We start from the raw sequence: 18,201 nt of genomic DNA on the forward strand, positions 1-18,201 counted from the left end.
ATTCAGGCAAGCATTCTCTATACCGTGTTTTTCGTATATATTCTCTAAGGTTCTTCCATTCATTTCCCTCGATATCATTTGTTAATATTGAGAAGATCATGGTATACGCACAGGTAACGCGTTGTCTCCTAATTTCAGCAGCTATACGCCCATAGTATACCACAGCTATTTATTCTTGAGAATTACTGAATTATATTTGATAAATTGATCAGGTTTGGGGGAAATTTGTAGCTTTTACGCAAGGTAATGTTTCTGACTAAATCTTTACACGCCAAACGTGATATCCACAGATTATTCAGCGACTCTTAAAAAGTTAAAAACACGTGTACCATGCATGCATCACCAAATGTCAAACCATTGTTCGCGCGAATAAAGACTCTGGTATTCATGATCATGACGTAATCATTAGAATGAATCACGCGTTGGCAACCTTCTCACATAAACACTCCATTTACCATGAGAAAATTGAGCTCTGTTGCGAACCTATTCATCTGGGATGAATTCAATGCGTATAGGGCTGCGTTTTTCACGCGTGTAAAAGTCCAAATTCTTAAATATATGTTACTTTTGAGAAAACCGTTGACCGAAACCGAAAATTGAATAAATTGGAAAGAAACTACTTCTCCGCATATTTTTGTATGCATAATTTGACCCAGAATAGATATTTGATGATTATTCTAATAACGATATTGAAAAGTATTTAAAAATTTCCGTGCGTGTAGTGCGCCCGTCTGAAAAATGTGTAATTATTTTGTAAATGCATGGAAAATAAAACTTGAATGAATAGAATAATCTTATTTTCCCCGATAATACAAGCGACTCTTTTCATTTTTCAAGAATACAAGCTCATAGTTATAAGTATGTTACATTTAGTAAACGCAAATGCTTTCGATCATGGCGTACATCAGTATAATTATGAAGCAGCTCACGTGCAATTCGCTTGGAAAGAACATGCATTTCTTTGAATTTTGCCTTCATGATCATAATATAGATTTTCCAGTATACTGATCAGTTCTTTTAAAATGTATAAGTTCAAACTTATCATCACACATCATGATTTTGTTCAGATATATAATAGACTATTTTATTCTAGTTATTAATTTAAATTAATATTTTTCCATGGCAATATGATGATACAATCTCTGCCTTATAATATAATCTCTCGCTTATAATAAATTAATGAAAACTTGGCAAATTTTCATGAAAGGCGTGCCTTTTGAAAGACGAAGGTGGGGCAGTGCAGATAATTCTAAACGATAATCCCTTTATCTTCGGCACATCCTGTTAAAATAACTTATGCTTTATAAATAAATACTATCAGAGATAAATCTGTAACTAAACTCTTTGTCTAACTGATATAATCTGTAATTCTATTCTGTATATCAGCTAGAATAATTGCTGGTGTAAACAGCTTCGTTGTCAATAGTAATCAGGTTTGTTGCGTCACACTAAAACACGTAAGTCAATGTTCATATGAGTAATTTGCCCAATTCTGATTTCCATTTTAACTTTGAAAATTTTAACTAAAATAACTTTGTCTTCTAATACAAAATTGATGTATGAATACTGCATATCAATGAATGTCCATAATATTTAAAAATCTTAATGGTTATATTAATGCCAGCATGGCAAACTAATCGACAACTATAGTATAACTTTCATAAACATGCATACCCTAAATGATTCATTTAATTTATCACTGGAGAGTTTTTAAATATATATAAAACACGTATATAACTGGAACCACAGATTCTGATTTCTGAAGTACATATTTATTATGCAGCAATATAGCCGATATTTACGGCAACATATAATTGATATTGGAAAGCCTGTAATTAGGCGTATACCTATTAAATTTCAATATCTATAATTATTTCCTTAAAACCCTATTATTTTGCTAACTAGCGAATTCATTATAAGTGGTGTTAAAAAGATACTTGATGTCATCAATTTGGATTAGAAATGGGAGGGAATTTCGGCAAGTGAAAATTACGGCTGACTCATTCGATTGTCTGTGAATTTTAAACCTTTGTCTCAACACAGCATATTGTTCGTTTTTTAGGAACAAATGATCGTTTCAGATTTTTGCCTTTATTAATAATGACCCCAGCGATCACAGCTTTATTATCATCGGTTCTTCAATGCACATCGATTTTCAAATGACAAGCTAAACAATGTCGTTTCAATCATTGAATTTCAATGAATGAAATACACATGTGAATTTTCGCGGCAAGACGTCATTGTTGGTCTTTATTACAAATCTACCCTAACATCACATTTAATAATTCTTTCTATATTTATCACTTTTACAGCGAGCTTTGCGCTAACACTTTAAGCGTTTAGGGCCAAATTATTACCTCTTAAACTGATTTCAGGTTACGGCTGAGCTTGCCATCGACAATTTGGGCAGAAATCAGTTGAAACTGGAGTTGTTTGCATCCTCGTAATAAATCTCATTAGTTTGTTCGATATATTTAATTGTAATGTCGCATTTCCTGAGCAGACGTATGTATTCTTTTATCGTGCTAACAACTTCCGTTAGTTTTCAACCTCCAAGAGGGTTTATTGTTGTTGTCAGCCGCAGTATACTTCATAACTTATCAATATATTCGCAGTTACAATGTTATATGCACGAGGCAGCAGTCAGTAGGTGCATTGATCAGGTTTTGTTGTTTAAAACTCCCGAGAAAGACAATCGTTGTTATTGCCATTGGCATTGAGATACTACACTTTAGTTTTTCCCAACACGGAATGATTAAATCCTGCTGTATTTTTGCTTAGTTGCCATAAGCCTACAAACTTATAGCTTGATAGCTACAAGCCTACAAACAGAATACGTGTAATCTACAAGTAACATGAGGCAAAACGTCTTTGCTTTATCTCGAGGCATTGACGAAAGAATTTCTCAAAACATTTGTCCTACAGAAAGCTGCAGTCGCAAAACCCATACTAAAAAAATCATAGTTAAAAAAAGACCCTGTCAGCTAGGCGTTCTTTCTGATAGAAGTAGTATTTTCGCGATGTATTGAGATCAGTGATGGCTTGGACAAAGGACAAATAGGTGATTTATGGGTAAGACGAGATTTCATGTGATAACAAAGAACATTGAAGGACATCGAACCACATCTGCTCACATCTAGCAATCAAATACATTAAATATCAATTGCTATGTGCGAATATCCACGGTTGTCCCTTTATGTACAACGTACATCACAATCATCCCCCATAATTCCAGGAAGTCCTTAGATATCCTCCGCGTGACCTTCAGACTCAGACCTTGCCCTTGTTCTTTTCGCCTCTCGAACGTCCGGAACTTCAGAATGGCAGCATTACAACGATTCCCAAAAACCTTGGTGAAATCAGCTCTGAGAAGCTTACAAACAAGAGCGACATCTCCTTATGTTCTAAGCTCGTTGTCCGCGCATTCGTTGCAAAAAAGGAATTGTAAGTTTGAAGTTTTAGGCTCTATAATGATCGAAGTCTATTATGAACCGGCGCGTCTATCTTGACACATTTTGTCGCACGTGTTCGTAGATTCGATTGGAGAAAAAATCAAAGTCGAGGGATCTGTTGTCGAATTAGATGGAGATGAAATGACAAGAATCATTTGGGAAAAAATCAAGGAAAAGGTAGTAATATTAAAGCAATAATTTTAATAGTTTACAAGTTTATGTTTGGACTTTCGGTAATTATACGTGTCCTTGTGACCTTGTATATATTTTCATTGTCAATTTCTAAGTTGCAATTTTATCGTTCTATGAACAAAAATAATCACGGAACGCTATCGTCTGTCACGCGATCTAGGGGTTGTAAAATGACTTATTTCAGGTTTATATTTGATTTCGCAAGACTCAAACGGGGAAGATATTTATTAATATTGCAGCTTTATCTTAAAAAGGAAATTGAAAAATTTAAACCTGTAGTTAATAAATGTAAGAGCTCGTTTCTACTTGTAAGTTGTAAGAACTAGAATTACGATTCTAGAACTCATAGGTAAGGTTTAGATCATTTGCTTATCGGTGGTGATTAAGATGAGTACACTGTCTTAAAAAAAGTTTTGGTAACAGGTTCAAGCTACTTTGTTTAATATTTGTGTGCTCTTTTTGTATCTTCTGTCAAGCTAACAATCCTCACTTACCTGTCACTATTGAGGCTTTTCTGGCCTAGATTAACAATGTCTGCCTGAAGGCTACATAAATGATTTCATAGGCTGCTTATGTGGTTAAATATTGCTGTCATGTTTGGGTAGTGTCCCAGCTCCTCGCAAGAATGATTTACATTGGCTGAACCTTACAATACATTTCTGTTTTTAACTAATAGCATAGTTTCGTTCTTTAGAAAGCATAGAAAAGCATTATATAATTGGATGAAAGCTTCCGAGAGCTGTGACATGTCCCTCATGTGTGCCATGTATATATATATATATTGTTAGCATGAAATTCAAACTGCCCAACAACTCTGTACATAGCACCTTAAATTATTGCACATAACTTCTTTATTTTATGATTTTACAAGATTTAAATGCTCAATCTACAATGTTAATTTCATTTGTCACAGCTTATCCTGCCCTACATGGATTTGGATATCAAATATTATGATCTTGGTTTACCATATCGTGATGAAACAGGTGACCGTGTCACAGTGGAAGCTGCCGAAGCCATCAAGAAATATAATGTTGGCATTAAGTGTGCTACAATCACTCCAGATGAAGCAAGAGTAAAAGGTACATAGGTTTGCAGTAAGAGAATGGTGCTGGTGTATTAGCCATTTCCTAATCGAGCAGGGTACTGGGTCTAGTCGCGAACCGCAAAGCATCTATGGACTATTTGGAGGGACAAATGATTTCAAACTGATATTTTCTGTCCTTCCAAACAGTACATAAATGCTTTGCGGTTCGCGAATAGACCCAGTATTCTGCTCGATTGGGAAATGGCTAATTGAATTAAAATATATAAGGTATTTAAAGGAGATGGATTTTTTCAAACTAAGCTTGTGTATATAGAGTTTCAGTTGAAAAAGATGTGGAGAAGTCCAAATGGCACAATCAGAAACATCCTTGGTGGTACTGTGTTCCGTGAACCAATCATTTGTCAGAACATTCCACGATTGGTTCCTGGTTGGGAGAAGCCTATTGTAATTGGCCGTCATGCTTTTGGTGACCAGGTAGTTACAATCCTAACATGAATAGCAAAGCTAAGCAAGCGTAATTTGCTTAATCAAACATAGAAAGTTGTGTGCAGTTAATTGCAAATCTTTCTGAGCAGACTATGTGTATTAATAATTCCTCATTTCTGAAGTCTATCGGGCGATTCTTTGGTTACACAGGTGACATTGCTGTTTCTTAATTGAGGCTTCATATTTTGCATGTTACAACAAAATAGAATAGCATTGTCACATGTGTGACCAGAACATGTGACCAGAGAGAATCTCACTATCCCATTATTTCTTTGTCAAAGACTTTCAAAAATTGACATATATGCAATGCACATATCTATCAATTATTCAGTTACCTTTGGAAATGTACCACTGTAGCCCAGCATCATATGTGTAGACGTAGTTCTCCTTTCTGCTAATTTGCATTTAATCCTACCAATATAATCTCCATAATACATGCTTGGTAACTACAGTAAGTGTTACCAAGAAATTAACCAAACATTTGTGAATCAGCTATTCAATTGCAACATGGTTTTAAAAACTTGTGTATGGGGAGACTACAGCAAATTCACAGAATATGGCCTTTAGTTTGTACTGTGGTACATGCTGGTACCATGAGAGTTACTATTGGGGTTTGGATTGAGATTATTATTAGGGTTTAGATTAGTTTAGATAAAGGTTAGGAATAACACAGCTTGGGGTTAAGATATATAGTTTTGTATAAATGAGGGTTAGAATCAATATTGAGATGGTATTTAGACCTAAGTGTATTATCATTTTCACTACATAGTCAGTGCATTTTCCTTGGAGGTATTTAACACATAATAACACGCAATATTTTCGCCTATTCAGTATAGAGCAACTGATTATGTGGTGCGAGGTCCAGGAAAATTCACAATTGCTTTTGAGCCTGAAAATGGTGATAAAAAGACAACAGTGGTGTATGATTTCACTGGAGAAGGTGGTGTTATGATGGGCATGTACAATACTGATGAGGTAAAGTATAGGGTTACATACTTGTAACATGAGAAGAAAGTAATGGTTTTGATCATTTCACCAGGATTTCAAAAATCGCCATCTGTTGTTTTGAAACAGCAAGTCTACGTACATGTATTCATACTATGAAGGCTTCACAAATTTGTGATTTATGTGCGGATGCAAAATGTTAATTCGTTTGTTTTTAGGCGATCCGAGATTTTGCGCACAGCTGTTTCCAGTATTCCCTGCTCAAGAAGTGGCCTCTCTACATGAGCACCAAGAATACGATTTTGAAACGATACGATGGCAGATTCAAAGATTTGTTTGAAGAAATTTATGAAGAGTAAGATTCTTTCACTACAAGTTCGGTGAACTCAATGAGTGAGAAATGAAAGGATTGACCACAGGCAGCCCGGTCACTGGTGTTACGTCATGCTATGATATATGTATATATATAATAGCATGACGTAACACCAGTGAACGGGCTGCTTGTGGATTGACGTGTACATAATAGTCAACAGCTGTACTAATGGCCTTATCTTTTCAGTGAATATAAGGCCAAATTTGACAAAGCTAATATTTGGTACGAGCACAGATTAATTGATGACATGGTATGTGTGTTTTATCCAAACAAGTTGATTAAGAGTGCTGTGCATTCTCTTGATTAAAATAATTTAATTTTACTGTATTTTTGTGTAAAAATGACTAAATTTAGTTGTGTTTAATAATTATTAAATGATTAATCCTGTTTCTATTAAGGTGGCTTATGCAATGAAATCACCTGGTGGATTTGTTTGGGCAGCCAAGAATTATGATGGTGATGTGCAGTCTGATACACTTGCCCAGGGTAAGTTTGTAAAACCACTTATCTGCTGCACTGAGCCCTTCAATAGAGGAAAAAATAGACTAATGTGACCCTCTCCCCACCCTACTTCAGACCTCTGTTTCGCATGTTCGCAATTACTTACAATAGTCACTGTAGTCAGTACCCGAAACTAAGCTCTTGTGATATATTAGGCTATGGTTCACTTGGTTTAATGACCAGTGTCTTGGTATGTGCTGATGGTAAGACCATTGAAGCTGAGGCAGCTCATGGGACTGTCACAAGACATTACAGAGAGCATCAAAAGGTAAGATTGGGAAATAAATAACCAGCAATTTGCTGGTGTGTTACATCGACTTGGTTGTTTATGTACAAGAAAACAGAAGCAAACATATTCAATAATAACAGTAATTTTTTTGTGCTATATCATGAATCATGAAACAATTGACACTTGGTCCTTGGATCAAGAACATTTTCGACATAGCTTGCTTTAACATGTTTCTATTGTCTTGCAGGGTAACGAAACAAGTACGAACCCAATTGCAAGTATTTATGCATGGACCCAAGGCTTAGCTCATCGAGCGAAACTTGATGGAAATGATGATCTTCAAAGGTATGTCGTATTTAGTCCATTTACTTTCGAAACTATGAATCTATACTCAAGATCTAGCTATTAGCTCCTATCAGAGCATGTCATTTGCTTAAACACTAGATTAACTTGTTTTCATTATGGTTGCATTAGATTCAGCACTCTCCTCGAGAAAGCTTGTGTAGATTGTGTGGACAACGGTCAGATGACGAAAGATCTGGCCGCGTGCATTTATGGACTTCCAAAGTAAGTACATAAATGGTTTTAATACACCCTTAGTTTAGTAGCCTATAAAAGTATTTGTGTCCAGTATCATACTGCGCTCTTTGATAAAGAAAATACACAAGGCGGCATGTAGGTACTACGTTTTTGTGGTACCTCTATTGAAATATTTTCATCAATTGAAACTGTAATCGCTAGTCAGTGTCGTTTATAGTCTCGGAGTCTGTCATATCTATAACTTCTATTAGCGCCAACTGGGCAAATCATGCAGATAATTAGCATACACTGCGATAACAGCTCTCTATTTCACTTTTAGCGTAAAACGTGAACATTACCTCAACACTACAGATTTCCTGGATGCAGTGAGAGATCGTTTCTTGGAACAGTGGCAAACGGCATAACTATATAATAAAAATATATAAACATTGACTATCTATTGAGTGCAGTGATTAACTGAAGACAGATAAACTGACCACACAAAGCAATATTAATACAGAAATTACATAGAGAAAATGAACTTCTACTACGTGATATACAAACGAAGCAAATAATGAACCATTTTCCTATTAAACTAAATACCGAACTTGAAAAATTCATCAGTTAAGAGACGGGTAGCTGGAAAGAGCATCTCAAAATTGGTAAAATGTTGAAAGTGATGAAAAATGCGAAAAATACTGTATCGCAGTGCGAGTATAAATCTTGCATTGTATAAATTTTGTATAAAGCATTACTACTAAAGTTTTACTAAGTTGGAGATGCTCTTATTAACTGAACTGATGAATACTCTTAGTTTTAAATTCAGTTTATTAATTAATAATAGAGGAATTGTCCATTAAATATCTAGGAACAGTTTTCAGCTAAAAATCAGTTTTCAGCTAAAAATAGTATTTTTTGTCCAGAAATTTATATCATGATATGCAGGGAAAGGGCCATCAAATTGTCTTTAAAAATTTTTGAAAAAGTATCAAAAGTATCATTAACATGCATAATATATACAGTAGATGGCATATTAGGTTACTTATAAAGAATACTATAGTCTTACGCCATGTTCAGTCTTATTTATTTGTTTTTAAATGATCAAATCTTCTAGTAATTTATTCATTTTAGCTGTAGTAGTTTTTCTGTGATATCTCTTGTAACTTCTGTTGTTCACCTTCGCTAATGCGTGGCCATAAATAAAAGATCAAATCAATTTTTTGCAGTTTTAATTTGTTTTGTGTTCAAAAGTGGTTTCTTGAAAATAGCTTACCTAATGCTTACGGCTAATTGAAAAACCTCACTTTGAAGTATGTTGGTGAAAATCTGGTTTGTTTTATTTAAAAGCTGATTAAAAGTTCATGCGTATCGACAACCTCGTTTCCAGGGTCTTCTGTGTTCAAGGCATCCACAGCCTAACCCCAGGCCTCTCATTGCGCGTGTTTTACATTTCCGTGACGTCACCGAATGAAACGCGCGCGAGAGTTCCTCTCAGTTCCCGCCTCGCCGCGTATAAGGAACGTTAAGAGGCCTAGGGACTAGGCTGAGGCATCCACTGAAGGCATCCCGTACGGGCGTATCGAAATCTTTCGAAGATGGCGGTCAGCTCATTCCAGTTACGATTTTTAGAGAACGAAGCAAGATGAAAAATGGCAAAAAAACTTTTATACATAGACCTTTTAACTAATCAGGAACTTGCTTTGTTCGAAAACTACGAATTTAGGATTCGAAAATTTCCAGAATCAACAATAGCAATGTTTTCAAGGTATTTTAAACTTAGATTATGGCGTGTAATGTATTCTGCCTGCTTTACTGTGTATATACAAACACTTGCAGAAGATAAATAAGTGCACACCCCCACAAGTGTCGGTATATTTGTGAATAAGTAAGTGATAAGTTAACAATTCGAGAAACAGGTAGTTAAAAAGCAGCTTAACTTAAACACCTTTCAAGCAGGTTATTAAAAAACAGTAGAATTACTTCCAATGCTATTACTATTAGTATGGTTGTGGAAGTTTGTGTCATTTTGTCATCATGCCTGCATGGATAAAACAGTTAAAAATGCCACAGACTTACATAAACAGTTGTCAATGAATAGTTCTAATGTATAATGCGAAAGTCGAAAGCTCGGCTGTAGTTCAAATGGACCTAAATTTCGTCGTAGTTTTTTGTTGAAATTAAACATAAATATTAATAAATGCACTTAATTCTCTCGCAGTAATTACGGGTACAACGATATGCAATATGAGTTGATTGCAAAACAGCAGCATGAGTTGATTGCTTTACGGTTTTCTCGACCAAACAGCTGAGACACTTCGTGTCGATTGGGAGTAAAGTAAACATTTAACGAAATGCCAAAACTTGTGTCCTTCGACTGAATTCAGATTCAGGTACGCACATCGACCTCTTTGCATATAAAAATGACCTTCGTAGGTTTCAAGCAAGGCGAGTTTTCTTTTTTTTCAAATATAATATATTTTGAAGCAACGAAGTAATCTGTAATTAAATGTCGAAGAAACAAACTCGTCTGTAATTAAAGGTCGCTAAATGCATGAAGATTAACTTAGGCAAAATGGAAACTTTAAACGACTCCATTTTACGTTAGAATCAGATGTTCGCTATAAAAAGTTAGGTTCTAAGCTTTAAGTTCTAAGCTTCAAGTGGTAGAAAATGTAAAAAAATGGATCCCGAGTTTTTTTTACGTATGAAAATCGTAAATATTCCGCTGTTCTCTTGGTTTTTAATTTAGTTAATTTAATATATGAACGTGTGAATTAATACAGCTTAAAATCGCAAACATGTTTGCAGGTTTTATTTAAAAATATTTTTTGAAAATCCGTAATCAATAGCAATGTTTCCAAAGTATTTTTAACTTAGTATAGATTAAAGCGTGGTATTTATTCTGCCTGCTTTACTTTGTACATACAAATAGCTTTGGACTAGTTGAAATCAGAATAAAAAGTGCACACCCACCCAACACATGCACACACCAGGTCACCACGCCCGTTCGTGAAGTGTCGGTATATAGGGGTGGATACATATAAGTGTGATAAGTGACCATTCGAAAAACAGCTAGCTAAAAAGCAGTTTGATATTCTAATACCTTTTAAGCAGGTTATTAAAAAATAGTAGAATTACTTCCAATGCCATTAGTACGGTTGTGAAAGTTCAGTGTATCATTATGCATGTCATCGTGCCTGGATAAAACAGCTAAAAATGCCACAGACTTGCATAAACAGTATGAACTTATGAACATTCATGAATATTAATAAATGCACTTAATTTTGTCTCTTCAATTACGGGGACAACGCCAGCATGACTTGACTTGAACCGCCGACAAAACAACTGGGACACTTCGTGCCGATTGGAAGGAAAGTAAACGTTTAACGAAATACCAAAGCCAGGGTGAGTTTTGTCCTTCATGTTGATGTACGCATATCTCTTGATGAAAAAATGAAAAAGTAAAATACGAACGCGGAGGGCTTGCTGGGAGTCCGTAAAAAGCTCATTAATTTAGTAAAAATGTCGAGTGAGCCTTTTACGATACTATTCGACTGATTTGAAAAAGCTGATATTACTTAAAATATTCTCGTTATACACCAGATTTTAGCACATTTATTAAGTATAAACCTACCTAAAAAAAACTGGCTTGCAATGTATGGCGCTTTTCACTGTATATATACAAACAAAGAGCTAAGCTATATTATTATATATAAATATATAATAACATAGCGTTATTTACATTTAGTTATGATTTAGTTTTGATTTGGCAAGAGCATCAGTGCACCGGCATCGCAAAAGCGTAGGTCGATTTTCCTGCCGGAGGACCTATAGTTGACTCATTTTTGCATCAACTGTTCATGGCTTGAATTTGAAGTGTGTATAATTCCACTCGAAATTAATTAAGACCCTTTAAACCTCCGTTATTTACATTTAGCCTAAATCGCGGGGCGCTAAAAGGCCCGGGGCCCGTGGCATTTGCCACTGTGTAAAACCAACGCTGGATGTAAGTTTCAGCCGCATAGATTTTGTTTTATTTCATAAAGTTTGTATGAGAACTAGTGAACATGTACAAAACGTCATTATTATTATTATTATTATTATTATTATTATTATTATTCTATATGGACGACTTCAGAGCAAGTGAATAAAAAACGACAGTTATAAAAGCACTTTAAATATGTGACTGTTTTGTCTATACCTATAGATAATTTAAATGCATGAAAATTAGAGAAAAATGGAAATTTTAAACGATTGTTAGATTCAGATGTTTGCTATCTGTTAGATTCAGAAGTAGGCTATGATTATTGACGTGATTGGCACCACCGTTTGGTTGTGGTGCGTGTCGTTTTTATCATGACGGTTTGCTTAAATTTTTAGAAGATGAAATTAAAAGGCAGCATCCTGCTTTGCTTTTTGCTGATTTTACAAAGCACAAAGATTCGACCTTTAAAAACAGATGAAAACAGTTTGTGTACTAAGCCCGCGTCTTTTACGAAAGTCCTTGGCTACGTTCTTCTCGGATTTGTGGTTGGTGAAATGAGTGTGACCTCGTTCTTAGAATGCTCAATGAGATGCGCCATCGCTGTCAACTGTCTGTCTTCGAATATGTTGACCAACGCAGACGGAAGCTTCACATGCCAATTGAATAAGGGGATCAAGGATAATGATCAAGGACAGTTCGTACCCCACCCAAATGGAGAATACCTCGAATTTGTGGTAATGTCGTCAATTCCTAGAACTGATGTCTCAGTGCCACAAAAATTCCTCTTTCACTCAATCATGGAAACGCTATGTTTCTTTTGCATTTCAGGGAAAACAGAAACCTTGCAAAGATGGCGAGACTGCATGTGCTACCACCAGCAGTGGTAAGAGAAACAGAGTTTTACAGAACCACAGCTTCACTGATACATCATAAGCATCAGTGCAAGAACTCGAAAAAATTCCTCGTGCTAATTTGCGGAAGGAATCAGGGCACATCTTCTCATTGTAATGCACAATGTTTCCCGTTGTGAGTTCAAAAAGGGGCTCAAATTACCATCATCACGAAAAAAAATTCCCAGACCTCGTTAAACGCCATGCGTGTAACGTATAACGCACGTGTAACGTATAATGCATGTTACTTTTCAGCTATCACATCATGGCATGCTTTCAACCAAAGTTACTTTGCGTTGGTTGCTACCGAAGTCAATTTCAATGATGCATTGAAATCCTGCCGTGCGAGAAAAGGTGACCTGGCTTCAATATCGAGCGATGAAGAGCGCACGTTCCTTTTCAAAACATTTGTAAACGGTTAAGTATGCTTTTTTTCCAATAGTTCTTGCGAATAATTTCTCGGGTAGAACTCCTTCTTATACAAAGACCTAAATCCCGACTTCCATTTCGTCGTAATTGACGCTCTTTGACCGATAACATCATACTAAAATTATTTCTCTCAGGTGGAAAGTACACATTTCTTGGTTTAAATGACATCGACCAAGAAGGTAGCTACGTCTGGACTGATGGCTCACCTGTTACATACGCCAGATTTGCACAAGGTCAGCCAAACGGCGGCGCGGAAGATTGTGTGGTAATGTTACATGACGGTTATCTACATGACATACTTTGTAGCACGTTAAACTATTTCTTCTGCGAAACAAACTACAACGTCCTCTATCCATAGACGCAACTTTAAAGATGCAACTCTAGAACTCTCGAAGCGAACAAAACGTCACGCAAACGTGTAGTTCACCAGTCAATCATTATATAAACAATGTTAGTTACACACATGTATACATAGAAGATCCTAGCTTTTAAAATCTTACTGATGATTGCAGATTTCAGATTTCTCATGACCCAACATCGTACCCAGGGTCTTTTTACCCTGGGTACGAGGTTGCTCATGACCATTCTGACTAAGAGCGTTTTCATTAGTTTTACCCTAAACATTGCTAATGTCTTTAATGACTCTCTGCTCGACAGAAGGCACCCATGTAAAATTTTGCCACACTTAACTTTGTATTATATAGCAACGGTTTTTACGTATGAAAATCGTGAATATTCCACTGTTTATTGGTTTTCTAATTTAGTTGATTTAGTTTTTAGTATTAAATATTTAATGTAAATTTAGTATTCAATATTAAATACTTACGTGGTGTACCTACAAGCTAAATTACTTACTTTGTTAATTTAATATGAACGTTTGAATTAATACAGCTTAAAATCGCAAACACGTTCGCAGATTCTTATTTTAAAATATTCTTTGGAAATCCGTAATCAATAGCAATGTTTCCAAAGTACTTTTAACTTAGGAGAGCGTAAATATTCTGTATGCTTGACTTTGAACATAGAAATAGTTACGGACGAGTTGAAAATATAATAAAACGTGCAACCCCCCCTCACACACGATCACCACGCCCCTTCGTGAAGTGTCAGTATAGTTGTGAATACTTAAGTGTGAAGTGACAATTCAAAAAACAGGTAGCCACAAAGCTGCTTAATTTAAATACCTTTTAAGCAGGTTATTAGAAAATAGTAGAATTACTTCCAATGCCATTAGTATGGTTGTAGAAGTTTGTGTCATTTTCTCATCATGCCTGGATAAAACAGCTAAAAATGCCATAGACTTACATAAACAGTTGAATAGTTCTAATGTGTAATGCGTTTCTAGTTGAAAGCTTGGCTGTAGTTCAAATGGACCTAAATTTCGTCGTAGTTTTTCGTTGAAATGTTCATGAATATTAATAAATGCACTTAATTCTGTTTCTTCAATTACGGGGACAACACCAGCATGACTTGACTGTTGATTGCTTTGCGACAAAACAACTGGGACACTTCGTGCCGATTGGAAGCCTTTTAACGAAATACCAAAGCCAGGGTGAGTTTTGTCCTTCATGTTGATGTATGCATATCTCTTTATGAAAATGACCCTCGTAGCCCTAGGTTTCAAGCAGCGCGACTTTTCTTTCTCTTAATTATAATATATGCTGAAGGAACAAACCACAAAGGCTTCAGCTCAAATTTTCGTTTTTGTAATGGCTGAAACAGTCGAATTAAGGCACACAATTTTAATCAGTCAATGCTGTAAGCAGGGCCGCATTTAGACACCCCGGGGCCCGCGTTTTTTTTCTCGCGAGGCCTCTATAGCGACGTAGCGTTCCTAAAAATGCAGTTATATAGAAGTACTGATTCAACTGCATGTGTATATATATTTCAATCAAGCACATTTATCAAGCATAAACCTATACCTAGAACGAACTGGCTTGCAATGTATGGCACTTTTCACTTTATACATACAAAAAAAGTCAAAGAAATAAGCTATATTATTATTAGCTATATAAATATATAATAACATAGCGTTATTTACATTTAGCCTAAATCGCGGGGCGCTAAAAGGCCCGGGGGCCGTGGCATTTACCACCGTGTAAAACCAGCGCTGGCTGTAAGGTTCAGCCGCATAGATTTTGTCTTATTTTATAGAGTTTGTATGAGAACTAATGAACATGTTGTACAAAACGTCATGAATATTATTATTATATGGACGACTTCAGAGCAAGTGAATAAAAAACGACAATTATAAAAGCACTTTGAATATGTAACTGTTTTGTCTACAGCTTATATATGTTAACATTAACAGTTACACTCATCAACGTTAACATTAACAGTTAACAGTTATACTCATTACATTACTCATTAGTATTCAAGTTTATATTATTAGCATAACTTATAGAGAACACCACAGTAATATATAGAGATCATCGGACACGTTGTTTTAACGTTTTAGCGAGAACAAAAGACACAATTGTTAAATATACTCCATTATTATTCGAAATAAACCAAATAATCGAACAATATAGATAATTTAAATGCATGAAAATTAGAGAAAAATGGAAACTTTAAACGTCGCATTTTCGGTTAGATTCAGATGTTTGCTATGAAAAGTCAGTATTGCCTGTCTGTTTGAAGTAGGTTATGATTATTCACGTGATTGGCAAATACCGCAGATATATTTGCATACGGTGCGTGTCATTTTTATAATGACTGTTTGCTTTAATTTCTAGAAGATGAAATTTAAAGACAGCATCCTGCTTTGTTTTCTGCTGATTTTACAAAGCACAGCGATTCGACCTTCAAAGACAGATGAAAACAGTTTGTGTACTAAGCCTGCGTCTTTTACGAAAGTCCTTCGCTACGTTTTTCTCGGATTTGTGGTTGGTGAAATGAGTGTGACCTCGTTCATAGAATGCTCAATGAGATGCGCCATTGCTGTCAACTGTCTGTCTTCGAATGTGTTGACCAACGCAGACGGAAGCTTCACATGCCAGTTGAATAAGGGGTTCAAGGATAATGCCACCTCCGGGCAGTTCGTACCACATCCAAATGGAGAATACCTCGAATTTGTGGTAATGTTGTCAATTCCTAGTACAGATGTCTCAGTGCCACAAAAATCCCTCTTTCCCTAAAACATGGAAACGCTATGTTTCTTTTGCATTTCAGGGAAAACAGAAACCTTGCAAAGATGGCGAGACTGCATGTGCTACCACCAGCAGTGGTAAGAGAAACAGAGTTTTACAGAACTACAGCTTCACTGATACATCATATAAGTATAGCCATCGTGAAAAATTCCTCATGCTAATTTGCGGATGGAATCAGGACACATCTTCTGATTTATACATGTCATGCACAATATTTTCCGTTGTGACTTCAAAATGGGGCTCGAATTACCATCATCACGAAAAAAAATTTTCCAGACCTCGTTTTACAGCTCATACGTGTAACGTATAATGCATGTTACTTTTCAGCTATCACATCATGGCATGCTTTCAACCAAAGTTACTTTGCGTTGTTTGCTACCGAAGTCAGTTTCAATGTTGCATTGAAATCCTGCCGTGCGAGAAAAGGTGACCTGGCTTCAATATCGAGCGATGAAGAACACACGTTTCTTTTCAAAACTTTTGTAAACGGTAAGTGTGATTTTTTTCCAATGGTTCTTGCGAATAGTTTCTCGGGTGTGGAACTCCTTCTTACAAAGACCTAAATCCCGACTTCCATTTCGTCGTAATTGACGCCCTTTGACTGATAACAGCATACTGAAATTGTTTCTCTCAGCTGGAATGTACATATACATTGGTTTAAATGACATCGACCAAGAAGGTAGCTACGTCTGGACCGATGGCTCACCTGTTACATACGCCAGATTTGCACAAGGTCAGCCAGACGGCGGCGCGGAGGATTGTGTGGCAATGTTAGGTGACGGTTATCTACATGACATACTTTGTAGCAGGTTGCACTATTTCTTCTGCGAAACAAACTACAACGTCCTCTATTCATAGACGCAACTTTAAAGATGCAACTCTAGAACTCTCGAAGCGAACAAAACTTCCCGCAAACTTGTAGTTCACCAGTCAATCATTATATAAACAATGTTAGTTACACATATATAGAGGATCCTAGCTTTTAAAAATCTTGCTGATGGTTGTAGATCTCAGACTGCTTATGACCCAACCTCGTACCCAGGGTCTTTTTACCCTGGGTACGAGGTTGCCCATGACCATTCTGACTGGGAGTGTTTTCATTAGTTTTACCCAAAACATTGCTAATGTGCTAACTCTCTGTTTGACAGTCAGAAAGCACACATTCCTAAAACCTCTGCGACACTCGACTTATTGATTATTTGACATAAGGTAAACTACACCTGCTCAAACACGTAACTTATTGATTTATTTATTTATTTATTGCCACACTTAACTTATTAACTTAGCACCGGTTTTTTACCGGTATGAAAATCGTAAATATTCCGCTGTTTATTGGTTTTCTAATTTAGTTAATCTTGTGTGAACGTGTGAATTAATACAGCTTAACATCGCGAGCACGTTGGTAGATTTTTATTTAACTGAAAATATTCTTTGGAAATCCATGAACAATAGCAATGTTTTTAAGGTATTTTTAACTTAGATTAAGGCGTGTAGTTTATTCCGCCTGCTTTACTTTGTACATGGAAATAGTTATGGACGAGTAGAAAAAAGAATAAGAAGTGCACAGACGTACACCCTATTCTTTTCAAATATGTAACTAATAGCGTTGTAATTTTATATACAGGGTGTCTCAAATGCCTTGAATGCCTAAGCACTCTGTTGGGACCCGCGGGTGTGTAAATGTTTGCCATAAGCATTTTTATGCAAAAATTTGATGCAGCAAAATTTGCTCGTACGCGAAAATGATATTTATTAACAATATTTACAATTTACAAATATGGATATTTAACAATATTTAAATTTGCATCTCAATCACCATGACCTTCGACATGTCCCCTTCCTCTAAAGCATTTAGCATTTTACTGAGTTGCATCAAATCTCCACGGCTTTCAAATTTTAACAATGAGTGATTTCAATAGTTTTCATTTTTTTGAGACACCCTGTATAAAAGGTGACTGGAATTTAAAATTAAGCTGTGTAATTTATTCTGCGCACCCCTAGATCCG

At 35.9% G+C, this 18,201-nt stretch overlaps 2 protein-coding genes across 2 annotated transcripts; both read left to right on the forward strand.

Moving 5' to 3' along the window:
- Positions 1-3,281: 3,281 nt before the first annotated feature.
- Positions 3,282-8,950, forward strand: LOC114522630 (isocitrate dehydrogenase [NADP]-like). Its single transcript, XM_028543361.1, has 12 exons — positions 3,282-3,444; positions 3,535-3,629; positions 4,558-4,723; positions 5,003-5,163; positions 6,007-6,150; positions 6,339-6,475; positions 6,680-6,743; positions 6,892-6,979; positions 7,150-7,262; positions 7,471-7,568; positions 7,698-7,790; positions 8,083-8,950. Exons 1-12 carry the CDS (start codon positions 3,321-3,323, stop codon positions 8,165-8,167), a joined length of 1,368 nt encoding a protein of 455 aa, XP_028399162.1. The 5' UTR covers positions 3,282-3,320; the 3' UTR covers positions 8,168-8,950.
- Positions 8,951-11,098: 2,148 nt separating this feature from the next.
- On the forward strand, positions 11,099-13,780 carry LOC114522660 (collectin-10-like). Its single transcript, XM_028543396.1, has 5 exons — positions 11,099-11,147; positions 12,123-12,461; positions 12,556-12,610; positions 12,873-13,034; positions 13,181-13,780. Exons 2-5 carry the CDS (start codon positions 12,126-12,128, stop codon positions 13,402-13,404), a joined length of 777 nt encoding a protein of 258 aa, XP_028399197.1. The 5' UTR covers positions 11,099-11,147; positions 12,123-12,125; the 3' UTR covers positions 13,405-13,780.
- Positions 13,781-18,201: the final 4,421 nt, after the last annotated feature.

Source organism: Dendronephthya gigantea, unplaced genomic scaffold, assembly GCF_004324835.1.
Source record: "Dendronephthya gigantea isolate DGI-Jeju-01 unplaced genomic scaffold, DenGig_1.0 000023F, whole genome shotgun sequence".
Lineage (NCBI taxonomy): Eukaryota > Metazoa > Cnidaria > Anthozoa > Malacalcyonacea > Nephtheidae > Dendronephthya > Dendronephthya gigantea.

Coding starts and splice junctions, on each gene's coding strand:
- LOC114522630 (XM_028543361.1), top strand. CDS start 3,321: ATGGCAGCATTACAACGATTCCCAAAAACCTTGGTGAAATCAGCTCTG. Junction 3,630..4,557: donor GGGAAAAAATCAAGGAAAAG/GTAGTAATATTA, acceptor CATTTGTCACAG/CTTATCCTGCCCTACATGGA. Junction 6,744..6,891: donor ACAGATTAATTGATGACATG/GTATGTGTGTTT, acceptor GTTTCTATTAAG/GTGGCTTATGCAATGAAATC.
- LOC114522660 (XM_028543396.1), top strand. CDS start 12,126: ATGAAATTAAAAGGCAGCATCCTGCTTTGCTTTTTGCTGATTTTACAA. Junction 12,611..12,872: donor ATGTGCTACCACCAGCAGTG/GTAAGAGAAACA, acceptor GTTACTTTTCAG/CTATCACATCATGGCATGCT. Junction 13,035..13,180: donor TTTCAAAACATTTGTAAACG/GTTAAGTATGCT, acceptor TATTTCTCTCAG/GTGGAAAGTACACATTTCTT.